General features: G+C 38.6%; 1 protein-coding gene across 1 annotated transcript in view; it reads right to left on the bottom strand.

The window, feature by feature from the left end:
- Window positions 1-19,283, bottom strand: part of LOC122549951 (dynein axonemal heavy chain 5) — a 366,961-nt gene that overhangs the window by 266,386 nt on the left and 81,292 nt on the right. The window contains exons 15-23 of the mRNA XM_043690232.2: window positions 17,526-17,621; window positions 17,273-17,446; window positions 16,816-16,905; window positions 16,526-16,681; window positions 5,958-6,097; window positions 5,444-5,595; window positions 4,646-4,853; window positions 3,814-3,901; window positions 471-594 (exon numbers count right to left, since the gene is read on the bottom strand). Coding sequence (XP_043546167.2) covers window positions 471-594; window positions 3,814-3,901; window positions 4,646-4,853; window positions 5,444-5,595; window positions 5,958-6,097; window positions 16,526-16,681; window positions 16,816-16,905; window positions 17,273-17,446; window positions 17,526-17,621 — 1,228 coding nt within the window. The remainder of the gene's footprint in view (window positions 1-470; window positions 595-3,813; window positions 3,902-4,645; window positions 4,854-5,443; window positions 5,596-5,957; window positions 6,098-16,525; window positions 16,682-16,815; window positions 16,906-17,272; window positions 17,447-17,525; window positions 17,622-19,283) is intronic.

The raw sequence follows: 19,283 nt of genomic DNA, 5'->3' as shown, positions 1-19,283 counted from the left end.
ACAGAGAAGAGTCTATTAAGTTAATTAAGTGAGCTAAATCTTACACAGGCTTTGAAACCCAAAGTTGAGTGAAAAGTAAATGCCAAACTCACGCTTGTTCTCAGGAGGACTAACTCAGTGATTTTGCTACATTGGACATTGACAGTTCACCACCCTATTAATATTGGCCATTGAGAATCTTCCAAAGGTGAACATCACTCTCTGGGACACACTACCAGCAAGTGTTACCTCCTGAACCTCTATTGCCTCAACGGTTGGTTCAGTTCCATAAACAAAAATTTAGCCCTTGATATATGTGGAAAATGAAATAGTTTGTCTGAAGTGTAACAATCTTACTAACATAGTGACTGAAATGCAAAATCAGTCCTACAATTGGTTATGCAAGATATAGAGATATGTGAAATAAAAATGAGCTTTACAACATGAAAATTTACACTGTGTATAGTTCGCAGTGAATTGGCAACACTTACATTTCACCAAAGCATCAGTGTTCTTTTGACAAATATGTCCCATCAGGTTATAGTAGCTGCAGGGTAAGCATTCTTGACAGCGAGTTTTTTGTTTTGCATCAGGATGCAAACACGCATATGTATCCTGCGCACAAACCAATACATAAGTAGAATGGAGACCTTGAGCTATGGTAACCAATCTGACCTGACTTTATTGTCCCATAGTTGAGGCAGTTGTCACACACCCCAAGTTACTTGTTGTCAGGACGGTTGTGACCCATTTTTGAACTTTGGCTTTACATGTATACATTGCACCCTCCTCCCATTGGTCCATCTGACAGTGTGGACATACCTGCTATGGTGTGGATGGAACAAGCCCCCATTTAAAGTCAGGTCACCCACCCAACTTACAATGATTTTACCCCTCATACCACCATTCTTCATTTGTACAGTCCCTCATGCCAGATGGTCCTTTACATTTTTCTAAAAATTTGGTCAACATGATCTAACAAAAGAAGTCCACTTTCAATTCCATATCAAAAGTTTAGTAAATACAACATTCAAAAATGATCACAATAACAGGTTAATGAAAACACAGAAAGCACAATTTTTTTGATGGTTCGCTGCAGAAATTGTTGAAGCTAAAATTCTCACCAGGTTGACTAAAGTCTGTCAGGATTAATTTATGGATAAGGTTACTTCTGTGTTGTGTAAAGAAAAACAAGTCAATTTTTCACAACCTTTATCTCAATTCCCTATCTTCTACTCATTACCCAATCTTCCATTCATGCTAATATACCACATCCAACACCATAAGAAGTCTAATGTGCAGTATCCAAGTGAAAGCTTTTTGTAAATTCAAACATATTACAACCGCTTGCTTTGTTTTATCTGTCCTATTTGTTACCCCCTTAAACAACTGTAATGAATTTGCTAGTTGTGACTTCCCCTTCATGAAGCCACATTTACTCTGCTTGATTAGATTATGTCTTTCTAAATGCTCTCTTATTACATCCTTCATAAAAGACTCTAACATCTGCCCAATGGCACATGTTAAGCTAATTGGTCTATACTAATCTGTATTTTTGTCTCCCTCCCTTTTGAATAATGATGTACATAGGTAATTTTCTGGTCCTCTAGACTTTTCCAGAATCTAAGCATTCTTGGAAGATTAAGGATATGGAAGATATAGAAAGTAGCAAAATAGATGGTGACACCTTGCAAAACGTCCATATTACAGAGAAGGAAATGTTGGATGTCTTGAAACGCATAAAGGTGGATAAATCCCCAGGACATGATCAAGTGTACCCAATAACTCTGTGGGAAGCTGGAGAAGTGATTTCTGGGCCTCTTGCTGAGATATCTGTATCATCGATAGGCGCAGGTCAGGTGCCGGAAGACTGGAGGTTGGCTAACGTAGTGCCACTGTTTAATAAGGGTAATAAGGACAAGCCAGGGAATTATAGACCAGTGAGCCCGACCTCGGTGGTGGGCAAATTGTTGGAGGGAATCCAAAGGGACAGGATGTACATGTATTTGGAAAGGCAAGGACTGTTTAGGGATAGTCAACATGACTTTGTGCGTGGGAAATTATGTCACACAAACTTGATTGAGTTTTTGAAGAAGTAACAAAGAGGGTTGATGAGGGCAGAGCAGTAGATGTGATCTAATATGGACTTCAGTAAAGCATTCAACAAGGTTCCCCACAGGAGACTGATTAGCAAGGTTAGATCTCATGGAATACAAGGAGAACTAGCCATTTGGATACAGAACTGGCTCAAAGGTAGAAGACTGAGGGTGGAGGTGAAGGGTTGTTTTTCAGATTGGAGGCCTGTGATCAGTAGAGTGCCACAAGGATCGGTGCTGGGTCCTCTACTTTTTGTCATTTACATAAATTATTTGGATGCAAGCATAAGAGGTTTAGTTAGTAAGTTTGCAGAAGACATCAAAATTGGAGGTGTAGTGGACAACGAAGAAGGTGACCTCAGGTTACAACAGGATCTTGATCAGATGGGCCAATGGGCTGAGAAGTGGCAGATGGAGTTTAATTCAGATGAAGGCGAGGTGCTGCATTTTGGGAAAGCATATCTTAGCAGGACTTATATATTTTATGATAAGGTCCTAGAGAGTGTTGCTGAACAAAGAGACCTTGGAGTGCAGGTTCATAGCTCCTTGAAAGTGGTGTCGCAGGTAGATAGGATATTGAAGAAGGAATTTGGTGTGCTTTCTTTTATTGTTCAGAGTATTGAGTACAGGAGTTGGGAGGTCATGTTGCAGTTGTACAGGACATTGGTTAGGCCACTGTTGGAATATTGCATGCAATTCTGTTCTCCTTCCTATCGGAAGGATCTTGTAAAACTTGATAGGGTTCAGAAAAGATTTACAAGGATGTTGCCAGGTTTGGAGGATTTGAGCTATGGGGAGAGGTTGAACAAGCTGGGGCTGTTTTCCCTGGAGCATCGGAGGCTAAAGGGTGACCTCATAGAGGTTTACAAAATTATGAGGGGCATGGATAGGTTAAATAGATAAAGTCTTTTCCCTGGGGTGGGGGAGTCCAGAAACTAGAGGGCATAGGTTTAGGGTGAGAGGGGAAGGATGTAAAAGGGACCAAAGGGGCAATCTTTTCACACAGAGGGTCGTACGTGTATGGAATGAGCTGCCAGAAGAAGTGGAGGAGGCTGGTACAATTGCAACATTTAAAAGGCATTTGGATGGGTATGTGAATAAGAAGGGTTTGGAAGGATATGGGCCGGGTGCTGGCAGGTGGGACTAGATTGTGCTGGGATATCTGGTTGGCATGGAAGGGTTGGACTGAAGGGTTTGTTTCCATGCTGTACACCTCTATGACCTCTATGTACCGTCAGTATATATTCACTATCTCTGTAGCTAATTCTTTAAAAATGACCCCAACAAACATTCCCCCCTCCCCCCCAAAACCCCAGCCTTTAGAAACCCACGTCATAGAGTTATACAGCATGAAACAAACCCTTTGGACCAACTCGTTCATGGTGACCAGACTTCCTAATCTGATCCAGTCCCATTTTCCAGCATTCCTCTAAACCCTTCCTATTCATGTACCTTTCCTATATGTATACCCATCCAAATGTCTTTCAAATGTTGAAATTGTACCCACTTCCACCACTTCCTCTGACAGTTGCATGCACCACTCTGGATGAAAAAGGTACCTTTTAGGTCCTTTTTAAATCCTTCCCCTCTCGCCTTAGACCTATACCTTTTAGTTTTGGATTCCCCCACCCGTGGGAAAAGACCCTGGCTATTCACATTATCCATGTCCTTATGATTTTATAAACCTCTAGCTGAAAAGTACAAAGCAGCAATGTTGGAATCAGTCAACACAAATTACCTGAAAATTGGCTTGTTCTTCTGGTTTGAGTTTTTGTGTCAATCCATCCATTAGCTGATACATAGAACGCTCCAGCTGTTGACTCTGTCTGCATACATAAAGTCAGTGTTTGTTTCAATGCAAACAAGAAATATACATTTCTTAAACCATATGAAATGTTACACTAAATACGACAGGGACTATTTTTAATATTTTCTGTAGTTAATAAACAACACAGTTGTTTGTACATATAGTTTAGTGAATAAAAGTAATTGATCCTCCTGCCCCAGCTATTCACTTGTCAAAGGCGCTGTTTAACAGAAACTTATATTTTAGAAAATTAATTTCCTGGCTGTCCTGGGTTAGCCAAATGGCTGTCAGAGTGGTACAACTGGTCTCAGCAGCTTTGGAACAAGGAAAGGTAAACTGGTCACAGTTTGTGATCTGGATTACGAAGCCAATTTGAAAGCCCATAAACGTTGGTGAGAATTAGATTCAGCAATGCCCCAGACCACATTATAAAGTAACTAACTGACATTATTGTGTTAGCTGTTATAAGAATAGCAATTTAAACAAGTTAGTGAGGGATAACAATCCTCAATGGAGCTGAAATCCAGCTGGAGTCCACATCTCTTAAAAAAAGGGGAGGGAACAGATAAAAATTTGATTTATTTCAAAACAAACATGAATCTCTCCTCAACCTACTTAACATCTGCCTACAGAAATGTAAAAATGGGGGGTGGGGCAGGGGGGAATCAAATTAATCACATAGTGATCCAATTTCATCCCTTGTCAGAATTCATACATGTATGTCTCCCAGAGTTTTGCTCAATATTATCTGAAGAAAACATACATAGATAAAGCTTGTCCAGCCGAGGCAACAATATTCTCAGTCATCTCTCGAAAAACTTGTGGTTCCACAAGTTCATCTTCAGGGAGGTCCACCAAGGCAGTAAGACTCATTTCATGTCGAACTCTCTCAATCCTGCACTCCAAGGTGTCAGAGACCTGCTTCACCATATTTTTTAATTCAGCCAACAAGTCATACACATTTTCTATGACTAAAGTGGAAAAAAATTGAACAAAAATTTAATAAACATCATACCTTAAACTACATATTTGAACTATTGAATTTACAAATTACAAATAATTTTTCCCATTTTTTTTTGTTTGTCTGAAAATTGGACATTTCAGGATTTTGAAGGGTCCTTATTAGCATAAAGACTGCTTGCCTATTAAAAGTTTCACTTAAAATCTGTAAAAACAAGTAAAGGAAGCACAAAGCCTGATCAAAAAAACCTGAGAGTGGTTTCCAGCAGCAAGTAGATAAGATGGCTTGGATGCCAAATTTATAGGTCATGGCATCAACCAACTGTGAAATAGGACCTGAAATGTTGCTGGAAAACTCCACTCATGATCCATAAACTTTATTTCCATAATCCATAAACTAAATATTTTAATATTTAGAATACAATTTTCAAACATTTGGGAAACAATCATTTATGTTACTCAAGATGGCAAATTATACATAACATTGAATCCTACGAAAACAAGAGGAAACAAAAATGGAGACTGGAAGTAGAAAGGAATAATAATTCAATTTAAATTGCTTGATTCCTTTTGTAACCCCATTAAGAATGTGGATTCATACATCTTTCAATGTTTAAAGAGGTCCAAGATAACATAGTCAGTCCAGGAATGAAAGCTTCATCCACTTGATCAATAAAAGGCTTCATCATTGGTTGGATGATAGATGGGATAGTGTTCACCACATTTTGGTAGTTACTTAAAAGTTCCTGAAGGCTGCACACAAACAAAAGATTATCTAGTTAACCATAAACTATGTTTAAAGAACAAGTTCCAAACAGAGTACAACAGTTAGGGTGATTGGAAGTCACCATTTGATTCACTATACATTCATTATAACTTCCCAATGGCCAGAATCTGCAGTTGAACTTTGGTCTATTTTATCAAAGCATTCAGCCAGATATCTCCTCAAATATACAATTGAACTTGATCATGAAAAATGGCTCTAATCAGTTAGTTTTCTGTTTTTTGCTTTCTGACTTTGAATTTGAATTTGAATCATTTATTGACACATATATTCAATATAAATACAGTGAAAAGTTTGAAACATCAGCTTTGAAAGTAAAAGGAATACTGACCTTAAGTAATGATTTTTAATTCTGGTTTCTTTTAAGCAGAGGTTGAAAGCTGCTTCAGGCACTTCAAGTCCCATCTTGTACAAGTACTTTGCTTCTATAAGAACTTCGAACACAGCTGGATCAAAATTCACAAGGATTTCCTATTTTAATACAATGGAATAAATAGTGTCAATTTCATTGTATACACAACTCAACAAAAGTGAAATGAGTGAAATATATTATTCACTAATGATACATGTTATTAAACTAAACAATGCAAGTATGTCTTATTGGGACTGGCAAGACATGTTTAATGTTATCAGTATCAGTATTTCATGATTAGTTGTATTAATTAAGCAACTGTTCCATACTGCTGTCAGTAGTTCTTTGGTATTTTTATTTATTTTAAGACTTTTGCACATATAACACAAGCATTTATGTGTATGCATAAATCCTTGATCACCACGGAGCATCAAATTTCCTCCCAAACTGCAAATATGCTACTACATAACCAACCATTCAGAGGTATGAAAGAGTGGGCTAACTAGATTCCTCCAGTGATATTTCCCAGAAGAAGTACTTTAGAACAGCACCTGCATTGAAATAGCACCCTCAATATAGAAAAATATTTCATGCTTCTTCAGAGATGTACAATCAGCCACTTATTACTATTTTCTTCAGGAAATGAGAAGCGTGTATATATTTTAATGCATATTTTGTAGTATGCTAGTCCATAACAACTGAATTGCAAAATATTTAGGCACTAAGGTAATCATACTGGAGTTAATATGTGTGTACATATACTTTATGTAAATTGTGTAAACAATATGGCACACAAGTGCCTGCACACATGCATATAGAAATATGTAATACAAAATTGAATGTTTGAACAGTAAATACTGTGAATCATTTTAGCAAAATTAAGTTACTGAAACCTAAATTCAGTTTTGTTTTTTCAAAATTTCAATATTTAATCTTAACTTATTGTAATGCACGCACAACCCAAATCCAGTATAAGGATTAAGATTTATCATGAACTTGTTTAAATATTTCCATATGAATCATCAAGACAAAAACTCTGAACTTAATTTCAATTAAAAATGGGTTCTGAGTTATTTTGCAGTATCCAGAATTGGACAATTTGTTGGCAGTTTTTAATTGAAATAGTATTAACTTGCAATCATCAGCCACCATAGCATGAATTGGAACCAAGACATTCAACTGCAATTATCCCATTTTGAAGAACAATTAATCATATCATAATGGGCTGTTTGACAGAACAAAATATCTCAGGTTTCACCTAATACAACACTCTTTGACTTCCATTTCTTTGAGATTTCTGTGTCCTGTTCATGAACAATTGGAAAAGGAATTTTTTGTAAATACTTATTTCTGTGGTATATCCATTGTACTCATTAGGATTTTAGAACTGAGTCCACACTTTGAAGTAAATATTCCCTTCCCTTGTGCAACATGAGCTACAGCAGGAAAGCTGGGGAACACAAAGAGAATGAGAAAAAATCGAAGAGTCAACGTCAAGAAGAAAGTTCTCTGGTTTTTCATTTAAGTCTTAAATAACAATGTCATCAATACTCCAACTCTATTTATATGCCTTTTCAATATTTTCTCACCTTTCTCAAGAGTCAAACACTGATTGGATGGCTCCACTTTGCCTGTAAGAATTACCCTGACCTTCCAGTTCCTTGCCATTTCAACAAGCCATCTTATTCACATGCTAACATTTCTGTTCTAGGTTTGCTGCAGTGTTCTAACCAAGACCAGTGCAAGCTCAAGGAACAAAACCTCATTTTCCACTTAGGTAATTTACAGACTTGAAAACTCAACATTGGGTTCAACAACTTCAAAGCATGGCTGCTGTCATCTAATTTGATTACAACATCCATCCCCTGCCATGACTTGTGATTTTGCACTCAGTAGAGGACACATTTTTTTCCTTTCACACCTATTTTATATCACTGTTTCCCTGTATCGCCCTTAGTATTCCCTTTGTCTTTTATTCTGAGCATACTTACCATCTCTTACACCCACTCTTTCTCCCCTTCTGTCAGCAGCATAACAATCATTTAGATGAGGAGAAATTTCTTCTCTCAGTATTTTGAATCATGGAATTCTTTGCTGAAGAGGGGTTTGGAGATTGGAGCCTTAAGTACATTCAAGGCTGAGTTAGATTTTTTTTATCACCAAGAGGTTATGGGGAAAAGACAAAAAAAGTGGAATTGATGATTATCAGATCAAACATGAGCTCGTTGAATGGTGGAACAGACTCAATGGGCTGAAAGGCCTACTTCTGCTTCTATATGTATGATCTCATTTACAGTCCCTTTCAGATCTGAAGAAGTCACATTGGACTAGAAACATTAACTCTGTTTCTCTCTCCAGAAATGATGCCATGGCCTGCTGATATTCTCAGGTTTTTCTGTTTTTATTTCAGATTTCCAGCATCCCCAATATTTTGCTTTTATAGGATGGCTGTCACCCCTGACCTGCTGCTGAACTCCCAAACACATAAAGCAGGTAAAGGCTCTGAAGGTCTACTGTGTCTCTGGAAAAAATTAAAACCTTCCAGAAAAACCTAATTGATTGGTTCCTTAACAGGTCCAATTACAGGCTTACCACAGATAAACATTGTCCCCACTCAAACAACTGGAATACATTAGGCATCTGTCCCTATATCATCCCAGGCCATTTTTTCTTGTCTATTTATTTAGCTAAGAGTAAACTGCACCCTCTAGTCAGTTAGATTGTCTGAGAAACTAAGTGCTGAGGGTGTTGCAGAATGCTGTTTTTACCGGACTCAGAAAGTAAATAAAATAGAACCAAAGGAGAAGCTTCAAGCAGACACCAAGAACCTTAAGCACAAAAATAAAATCAAACTAAAATAAACAGTACAGCTGTCCCTTCCACACAAATGAGAACACAGAAGTATGAAAGCGGTTCTCCAGTTGTACTCTTTTTCTGACAACATATATAGAGAGCAAAATGCAGGGAAAATGTGACATGCAAACATTTTGAATGTAATGTTAAATCACACACATTCTAAATTAATATGTGAGTTGAAGTAATTGAACCATGACTTAACTTTCACAGTATGGGAGATCAGGTTTTGCAGTGAAGGCAAGTCAAATTGAGTTAAAAGTCTATTGTCTACTTTAATAAGCACTCAATGGACAGAATCTTGCTTTTCAAGATGCAGTATGGAGCCAATATAAAAGTGGGCAGTACTTCTGCTCAGGGACAATAGCAGATGGATTGGTGTTAATTTTCCAAACTTCTTTCAATTTTGGAGAGGTTCCATTAGGTTGAAAAATACTTGTTTAAAAACTCTCTATTCCTGACAGGAAGGAGACAGAAAACAAGAAACTGTAGGTCAATTAGCTTGATGTCTACTGTAGGGAAGTTGGTAGAATCGATCATTGAGGCAGTTATAATTAGGCACTTGGAAAAACTCAAGAAAATTGGGTAGAATAAACATGATTTTTTGAAAGAGAAATCACATTCACCTGATCAATTCTTTGAAGAAGTATCATGCACTATCAATAAAGGGGAGCCCATTAGTGTGGTGTACTTGGACTTCCAGAAAGCAGTTGACAAGGTTCCACATAAAAGGTTATTGTACAAAGAAAGAGTCATGGGTATTGAGGGGAAATGTATGAGCATAAATATCTGATTGACTTGCAGAAAATAGAGAGTTTGCATAAATGGAAGCTTTACAAATTGGTAGGACTTGACAAGTGTTGTCTGGTAAGGGTCTGCGTTGGGTTTTAAACTTTTTACAATTTCTAGTTATGACTTAAAGAAGGGGATTGAAGGTATGATGTCTAAATTTCTAGATCAAAGTTGCACTGTAAAGATGATATAAAAGGGTATAGATCAATATAGATGGGTTAAATGAGTGGGTGCAGCATGATGGCTCAGTGCGTTAGCACTGCTGCCTCAGTGCCAGGGACCCGGGTTCAATTCCAGCTTCGGGCAACTGGCTGTGTGGAGTTTGCATGTTCTCCCCATGACTGCATGGGTTTCCTCTCGTGCTCCAGCTTCCTCTCACAATCCAAAGATGTGCAGGTTAGATTAATTGGCTATGCTAAATCACCCATTGTGTCCAGGGATTTGTAAATTAGTTAGATTAGCCATGGGAAATGTTGGGTTACAGGGATAAGGGTAAGGGGTGCATCTGAGTGGGATGTTCTTCAGAGTGTTGGTGTGGACATGAGTTAAATGGCCTATTTCCACACTATTGGGATTCTATTGTTCTAAGTGGCCAAACCTGGCTGATGGAATGGGAAAATGTGAAGTTGTTCACTTTGACTGGAAGAATAAAAAAGCAAAGTATTAAATGGAGAATGACTGCCTAATTCCAATGTGAAGAGGGTCCGAGGGATTCTATTGCATGAGCTATAGAAATTAAAATGCATGTACAGCAAGTAAACAGGAAAGCTAATGGAATGATAGCCTTTATCACTTCATTAGAGGAGTTAAACATACAAGTGATGAAGTTATCCTTCAATTTACAGGGCATTGGTGATGTATCAAATGCTGTGTCCTTATTTCGGGAAGGATGAAAATATGAGACAGTTCAAAGGAGGTTTACTAAGTTGATATCTGGAATTAGTGGGTTTTTTTGAAGAAAACGTAGACAGCCATAACTTGTTTTCACTACAGTTCAGAAGAGTGATGGGTGATTTGATTGATATTTATAAGATCTTGAATGTTCTTTGCAAGATAGACATACTTTTAGGAACATATGGAATATAGGAAAAAGAGTAAACCATTCAGCCCCTTGAATCTGTTCCAAAATCCAATAAAATCATGCCTCATCTGTGGCCTGACTCTATAAACCTGCCTTTGGCCCATATCCCTCAATAATTTTGCTTAACAAAACATTATCTATCTTAGATTGAAAATTAACAACTGATCCAGCGTTGATGGAAGAGAGTTCAAAACATCTACCGCCTTTTGTGTGTACAAGTGCTTCCTAATATTTCTCCTTAATACTCTGGCCCTCATTCTTGGACTATGCTCCCTAGTTCTAGCATCCCCAACAAGTGGAAGTAGTTGATGTTTATCTACCCTGTCTGTTCCTGTTAGGATGTTGAAGACTTCAATCAGATCATCAGAACTTTATAAATTCCAAAGAGATTCTTTTTTTTAATTAGGGATTTGGGTGTCACTGACCAGGCCAGAATTTATTGCCGATCCCTAATTAACAACTGGGCAGTTATTGAGTGTCACTGACCAACAGCATTATTTGTCGATCCCTAATTACCAACTGGGCAGTTATTGGGTGTCACTGACTAGGCCAGCATTTATTGCCCATCCTTAATTACCAACTGGGCAGTTAAGTATCAAACACTCTGCTGTAGATCTGGAGATGTAGGCTAGACTAGGTAAGGACAGCAGTTTCATTCCCTGAAAGAGATTAGTGAACCAGATGGGTTTTTCTGACAATCGATAATGGCTTCATGGTCATCATTAAACTCCCAATCTGAGATATCTATTAAATTCAAATCTGCTATCTGCCATCTGCCACAGCAGGATTTAAACCAAAGTCCCCAGAACATTACCCTGATCTCTGGATTAATAGTCGAGCAATAATACCACTGGACCATCACTTCCTTATGATCCATATAATCTTTCCTCAATACATAAGTCTTGAAGTCCACGTGTCATTCTTCTAAATCTACATTGTACTCCGTTCAAGGCCAATATATCCTTCCAAAGGTGTGGTGCCCAGATCTGCTCACAGTACTCCAAGTTAGGTATAAAAAGAGTTTTGTGTAACAGCAGCATAACATCTGCACCATTGTACTCCAGTCCATTAGATATAAAGGTCAGCATTCCATTAGCTTTCCTTATTATTTTCTGCTTCTGTTTGTGACATTTTAAATATCGATGCACCTGAACCCCAAGTGTCTTTGTGTACATTCACTGTACATAACTTCATACCATCTAGAAAGTGCTTTTTTACATTGATCTCCATTCTGTCACATATTTGCCCATTCACTTGGTCTATAAATATCCCTTCATTATTTTATGCCAGTATCTGTACTGTTTACAATGCTTCCTAGTTTTCTGTCATCACCAACTTTAGATATATCTATGTCAATAGATATCCAACTTTAGATATCTATGTCAATCTCCAAAATGTTAATAATGTGAATAATTGAGGCCCCAACATGAATCCTTTTGGGACAGCATTAGTCATAACTTGGGGTACCTACCCAATATTACTCCTTTCTGTCACCTGCCACTCAAACAATTTCCCAGTTAATGTAGTAATTGCCTTCAATTCCTAACTTGGTTTTATCTGCTGTGAGACTTTATCAAATGCCTGCTGGAAGTCCTTAAACAATGTCCATTAGCATTCCCCTGTTCTTGGTTATCTCTTCAAAAAATTCAAAGGTAGAATTCTTCCTCTTGTGGGTGAGTCGAGAACTGGGAGGGCATTGTTGTAAAATTGGACCTTACCTTTTGAGGACAGAAGTTAGGGGACTTTGTTTCTCTCAGAGGATTTTCCAATTCATACAGTCATAGAGTCGTAGAGATGCACAGCATGGAAACAGGCCCTTCTGTCCAACTCGCCCATACCGACCAGATATCCCAACCTAATCTAGTCCCATTTGCCAGCACCCGGCCCATATCCCTCTAAAGCCTTCCTATTCATATACCCATCCAGATGTCTTTTAAATGCCGCAAGTGTACCAGCCTCCACCACATCCTCTGACAGCTCTTTCCATACACATATCATCCTCTGTGTGAAAAGGTTGCCCCTTAGATTCCTTTAATATCGTTCTCCTCTGACCCTAATCCTATGCCCTCTAGTTCTGGTCTCCCTCACCCCAGGGAAAATACTTTGTCTATTTATCCTGTCCATGCCCCTCATGATTTTATAAACCTCTATAAGGTCACCCCTCAGCCTCCAATGCTCCAGGGAAAACAGCCCAAGCCTAATCTGCCTCTCCCTATAGCTCAAATCCTCCAACCCTGGCAACATCCTTGTAAATCGTTTCTGAAACCCTTTCACGTTTCACAACATCTTTCCGATAGGAAGGAGACCAGAATTGCACGCAATATTCCAACAGTGGCCTAACCAATGCCTTGTACAGCCGCAACATGACCTCCCAACTCCTATTCTCAATGCTCTGACCAATAAAGGAAAGCATACCAAACGTCTTCTTCAGTATCCTATCTGCCTGTAACTCTACTTTCAAGGAGTTATGTACCTGCACTCCTAGGTCTCTTTGTTCACCAACACTCCCCACAACCTTCCCATTAAGTGTATAAGTCCTGCTCTGACTTGCTTATCCAAAATGCAGCACCTAGCATTTATCTAAATTAAACTCTATCTGCCACTCCTCAGCCCATTGGCCCATCTTATCAAGATCCCATTGCACTCTGAGGTAACCTTCTTCACTGACCACTACACCTCCAATTTTTGCGTCATCTGCAAATTTACTAATTAAACATCCTATGTTTACATCCAAATCATTTATATAAATGACAAAAAGTAGAGGACCCAGCACTGATCCTTGTGGCACTTCACTGGTCACAGGCCTCCATTCTGAAAAACAACCCTCCATCACGACCCTCTGTCTTCTACCTTTGAGCCAGTTCTGGATCCAAATAGCTAGTTCTCCCTGTATTCTGTGAGATCTAACCTTGCTAACCAGTCTCCCATGGGGAACCTTGTCAAACGCCTTACTGAAGCCCATATAGATCACATCCACTACTCTACCCTCATCAATCCTCTTTGTTACTTCGTCAAAAAAACTCAATCAAGTTCTGGACTCTCTGCCTCAGAACGTACTGGAAGAGAGGGTCATTAAATATTTTTGCATTAAATATCCAGTTTCAGTGGATTAGCAATGTTGCCTGACAGCACCAGGGACCTAGTTTCAATTCCACTCTTTGGTGTGGAGTTTGCACATACGCCCCGTATTTATGTAGATGTGCTCTGGGTGCTCGGTTTCCTCCCACCATCCAAAGATGTGTAGGTAGGTGGATTGGCCATGCTAAATTTCCCATAGTGTCCAGGGATGTGTAGGCTAGGTGAGTTAGCTATAGAAAATGCAGAGATAGGGCAGGGATTTGTGTCTGGGTGGGATGCTCTTCAGCGGAGCAGTGGACTTAATGGGCTGAATGGCTTGCTTCCACACATAGGGATTCTACAGTTTTTAAAAGCAAGGTAGACGAGTCCTTGTTAGGCAGGGAAATCAAACTGAGGATAAATGGGAATGTGGAATTTAGGGAAAACAAACAAATCAGGCATGATTTTATTGAATGGTACAGCAGGTTTGAAGGGCTGAAAAGCCCATTTTTGTTCCTAATTAATATATTTGTATTACATATCCATTTGAGAGTAAAATGCTAAATCTGAAGGGCAGGCAGGCAGGCGTTAAGCTGTGACATTTCAGGCTTTAACTTGAAGCAGTATCTCACTTCCTGGAATCCAGGAACATCACTCAATGTCATTACCCCCACCCACCCTTAGATGTGTCAAAGGTAGAGAACAGAAATTCCTGCCATGGTTCAGCATGATCTCAGTCAGAATTCTCCTGAAGGCTGTCCTGGCTGGAAGGGAAGTTCTTTTCCCTTTGGTTGGTAACAAGAGGCCATGCCAACTGATAAGTACAGCCTGGACAGTGGTAGTTGCAGACGTCAGCTCTCATAGTTGGCTTATGAGAACTCTGGTCTAATGTTGCAAAAGGTTGAATGACATGCTGCACTCTGCAGGGTATGTGCCACTGTCCATTCAGTGTTGCATGCCCTAATGTGTATGAGCTAGCATCATAAGGTTGCCACTGCAGCATACTGTCAAATACAAGGTTGAGTAGCAGGTGTCACATGTGCAACTAGTGTCGTCCACTTTATTGCAGCTACCAATGTAGGACTACTTGCTCCACAGTGATGCTGCCTCTCACACATCTGCCAGGATTCATATTTAAAATACAAATGAAGCTACAATTCTAAGCAGCTCACATACCATTAGCTCACATACAATTCATCACAACTGAAAGAACATGCACATCCACTAGATTTTTAACAAAACCTTCCGTGGGTCAACAACACCATCACAAAACAGATGAACACCTTACAGGCATCATCTCAGGTATACATGTGACATAATGCTTTATGGCTTGGTATCAACTCTAACTCTTTGAGGTCTCTGAACCATGTATGAATCAGAAACCTTTAACTCCTAACTTCCCCCAAACTTCATTTGTCTTGCTAATAATACAAATGGACAACTGCAGCTCTGAGAATTAATATCTCTAAGTGCATTTCACAATCCAGGCAAAGTACTCATGTATCCGTGTTAATGTCTCTCCGTGCTTCTCTCCTTCTGCATGTGAAAAATGTGCACAATGAGTGAGGACATGCATTGACAATGTTGGTAAAAGGCAGGGGACTGCATGTGAGATCTATATAATATATATAAAACATTAGCATATGGATATTGGTGTCTTTTATGAGGGGTTTTCTTCAAAATAAAATCAAGGTCAGATTTGTTGTGAAATAATGACCTAATCTAGTTTTCCTCACATAGTGTGTGGCTGCAAACGACTGGAGTTCTAATGGAATAACCCAGTAAATATGGAATGCTAGAGCAATCAAGAAATGATTTTAGCTGACAACATGCAGTGATCGAAAGTTTTTAGGACAGTTCAGAGGATATTTGACTGGGGTCAGAACAAGCATGGTTTCTCTCCTAGAAAGGAGCAGCTCAGGGAATAAGTCACCTGAACTGAAGATTAGGTTGTGCAGCTTCCAAACCAGAAGTGGCTGGTTAGAACTCTCCAGGTTACTGGAAGCTGAGAAACTCTCAATTTTGTGGGCATTCTTGTAACAAAATCACACAGTTCACAATGAAGAAGCCAGAAAGAATCAGTTAAATCAAAGCCAAAAGTATGAAATGCAGGGGGAGCTTCTCTGGAAATATAAGCAGTTTTGCAAAGAACTTGTTATGAATGAGTCAAGTAACAGAAGTTTGTTCTCACTGTAGCTTGGAGGAAGAAGTCTATCCTATCAGTTATCTGCTTCATAAATAAAGTTATGTTTGTGAACACATATACTTCTTGTTCTTGGCTGACAAGATTGTGCCAGTACCATACGTTCAGCAGACTGAAGTATTAATGAACATTCATGGCGTCTGAATGTATGCAGAAGCCGCTCCCAACGATTAAGGCCAAGAAAGCTGAACCGTTTGAAAGGTTTCACAAAGTTAATAACAAATCTTCAAATCATCATCAGAAAGACAAATTTTTGTTTCCCACCCAATTAAGTTCATCCAATCAACCTTCAGAAAGCTCCAGGTGCGTCCAGAAAATTATGTCCCATAGTTCTAAACCCAAAGGATTTACAAAATAGACTTCATTTATCAAAACATAGATGTAATGAAAAGATAACACTAATTTATATTAACTTTTGTATGTCTTCTTCCATTATTACACTGGAGACTTCCAAAAACTATGGACCTAAAGTGCAAGTGTTTAAAACGTACACACAGTGAATTGTTTCACTGCGTAAATTATAAACATTGTCACAATACTGTTAGTGAACAATATCTTAACCTTAGTCTCAGGATGTCGCACAAGTAGTGAGGCATGAAGTCCATTTTGAGCAAAATCAACAGCTCGGCACCAACCCCTGTGATACAACACCTCAAATTCCAGAAGTACAGATGCCATCTTGTTATAATTCTTGATAACCTTTTTCATATCAGGGGTCTAAGAACATGAAAAAAATACAGTAATACTGTAAACATTAAAACTGAAACATCATATTGGTGAAACGTTCTTATTCAGTCAAAAAGTTCTTATTGTTCATTTTTAAATAATAAATCAAAATTGTATAAAGTTACCTTCAAAATTTCAACATTGCTTTTCAGAAACTTCATGGGAATGTCTATTTTTCTGAATAGCTGTCGGGCCCACATAATCTTCCCGGACACCTTCCAACCAGAAGATTTCACACAGTTATTTATACTTTATTGGATTGAACACTATGTGTACTTTCCAATGAAGAAAGTGTTGATATTGACTTTCATAACCTCAGGACTTCAGAAAGTTCTTTACACACAATAAACTGCTTTTGAAGTGTAGTGGCTGTCTCAATGTCAGAAATATTGACCATATGCTCAATATATCCCTTCTATAAAAAGGCAAAGACTACCCTAGCTTGGGGCCTTCAGGAATCACTGAAGACCATCCACAGAAATCGCTTTTATGTAGCTTAAAGTAGATTCTGCTTTGAATGTGGCACTTCTATATAAAAAGCTTTCATTAGAAGATAAATTGTAATTAGCATTGTAAGCTTACAGGTGGAACATTACGTGGGACTGGTGGATTTTCTCTTTGTTTCTGGTAGGTCCTGCGTATAAGATCTAAATCTCGTCCAAATTGTTGCAAAAGCATGAGATACTTGTCTGTCAGATCTAATTGCGGTCCAGAAATACGCAGAAATTTTCCCAGCAAGTCTAGCATACGTTCTGTCTGAAAAAATACCAGGAAACAGTAAAGATAATAGGCTTATAGTAATAGTATTTTCCAATGTTTGTTTTAATATACTTACAGTTAAAGATTGTTCAAACCAGGAATCCATAAAAGTTTGCATTGACTGATAAAGTCCATCTATCTGGCACTTAAACTCCATGTAATCATTGTCAAACTGAAAAGTAAGCACAAATTACAACATCACTTATTATTAAATAAATAATTCATTGAAATAATAGCTATATTAATAATTAAATAATAATAGTGATGTGAATACAAGAGCAGGTCAGAGGCTAGTAGTTGTCCTCTTATCTTCCAAAAGACTACTAAATACAAGACTGGAGTGTGATTAAGTAGTCTCCACTTGCCTGGATGGGTGCAACTCCAACAATATTCAAGAAGCTGAACAACACCCAAGACAAAAGAGTCAGCTTAACTGACACCACATCCATCAGGTTCAACATTTATACCTTTCACTGCTGACACACACATTTTGTCATCCACAGGATGCACCGTAGGAATTTATCAAGTTTCCTCTGACAGCATCTTCTAGATCCATTATCACTACCACTTAGAAGGACAAGGCCTGCAGATATATCTGAACACTATGGGAAACATGTTCATCTCCAAGCCATACAGTATCCTGACTTGAAAATCTATTACCATTTCCTCTGTCACTTACTCAAAATCCTGGAAAACCCTCTCTAACAACATTGTGTGTATGCCTACATGAAATGGACTGCAGCAGTTGAAGAAGGGAGCTTACCATCATTTTCCCAAAGGCAACATGTGATAGGCAATAAATGCTGGCCCAGCCAGTGATGCCTATATCTCATGTATAAATAGAAAAACCATCATGTCATAGGACACCTTCTTACTCTAGAAAGGGACTCAGCAATTCATTTGCAGTTCTACATGCAAATCAAAGAAATTGTTTTTCCATCAAAACTGGACTGATGCAATACAACGGAATTGCATTGCACCTGTTCAAACTGAGACATGTGAATTTTATGAGCCAGACCATCTATACGACTTCATTGTACCCCTGCCTCAGGTTTATCTCCTGCCATAGCCATGTGAATTGTCATCACTGGGATTAAAAGTCACGAAAACAATTCGGGAAGAACAAAGGAATATGGAAGTAAACAGTAAAACAAAGCAAAAAACTCTGGATGTTAGAGATCTGAAACAAAAACAGAAAGTGCCGGAGAAACTTAGCAGATTTGGTAGCATCTGTGGGGAGGAAACAGATATTAGAACTGTTCACAATGAACAGTCACTGGGCTTGAAACGTTAACCCTGTTTAATCCCCACAGGTGCTGGGAGACATGCTGAATTTCTCCAGTATTTTCTGTTTTTGATGGAGGAAGATAGGTTTGCAGTGTATGTTTCTGGTAAAGGCTCTGAAGATAACATAGCATGCTACAGTTATCAACTATGGCTGCCAAAAATTCATCCAACCCTATCTTGAATTTCTAGACAAGAAATAAGAACTTTCAGTGTTTCCTTGGGCACAATTTTCTGCAGATTTTATTATGTGGGAAATAGTTTAGCTCAGAAGTATCTCCACAACCACCCTCTTAGAGTCATAGAGCAATAGAGATGTACAGCACGGCAACAGACCCTTCAGTCTAACATGTCCATACTGACCACGTATCCTAAATAAATCTAGTCCCATTTGCCAGCATTTGGCCATATTCCTCTGAACCCTTCCTATTCATATACCCATCCAGATGCCTTTTAAATGTTGTAATTGTACCAGCCTCCGCCACTTCCTCTGACAGCTCATTCCATACACAAACTACCCTCTGCATGAAAAAGTTGCCCCTTAGGTCCC

This window comes from Chiloscyllium plagiosum, unplaced genomic scaffold (assembly GCF_037043375.1).
Source record: "Chiloscyllium plagiosum isolate Xiang-an unplaced genomic scaffold, Cpla_swu_hap1 HiC_scaffold_5, whole genome shotgun sequence".
Taxonomy (NCBI): domain Eukaryota; kingdom Metazoa; phylum Chordata; class Chondrichthyes; order Orectolobiformes; family Hemiscylliidae; genus Chiloscyllium; species Chiloscyllium plagiosum.
This window is presented reverse-complemented; position numbering and strand designations above follow the sequence as displayed.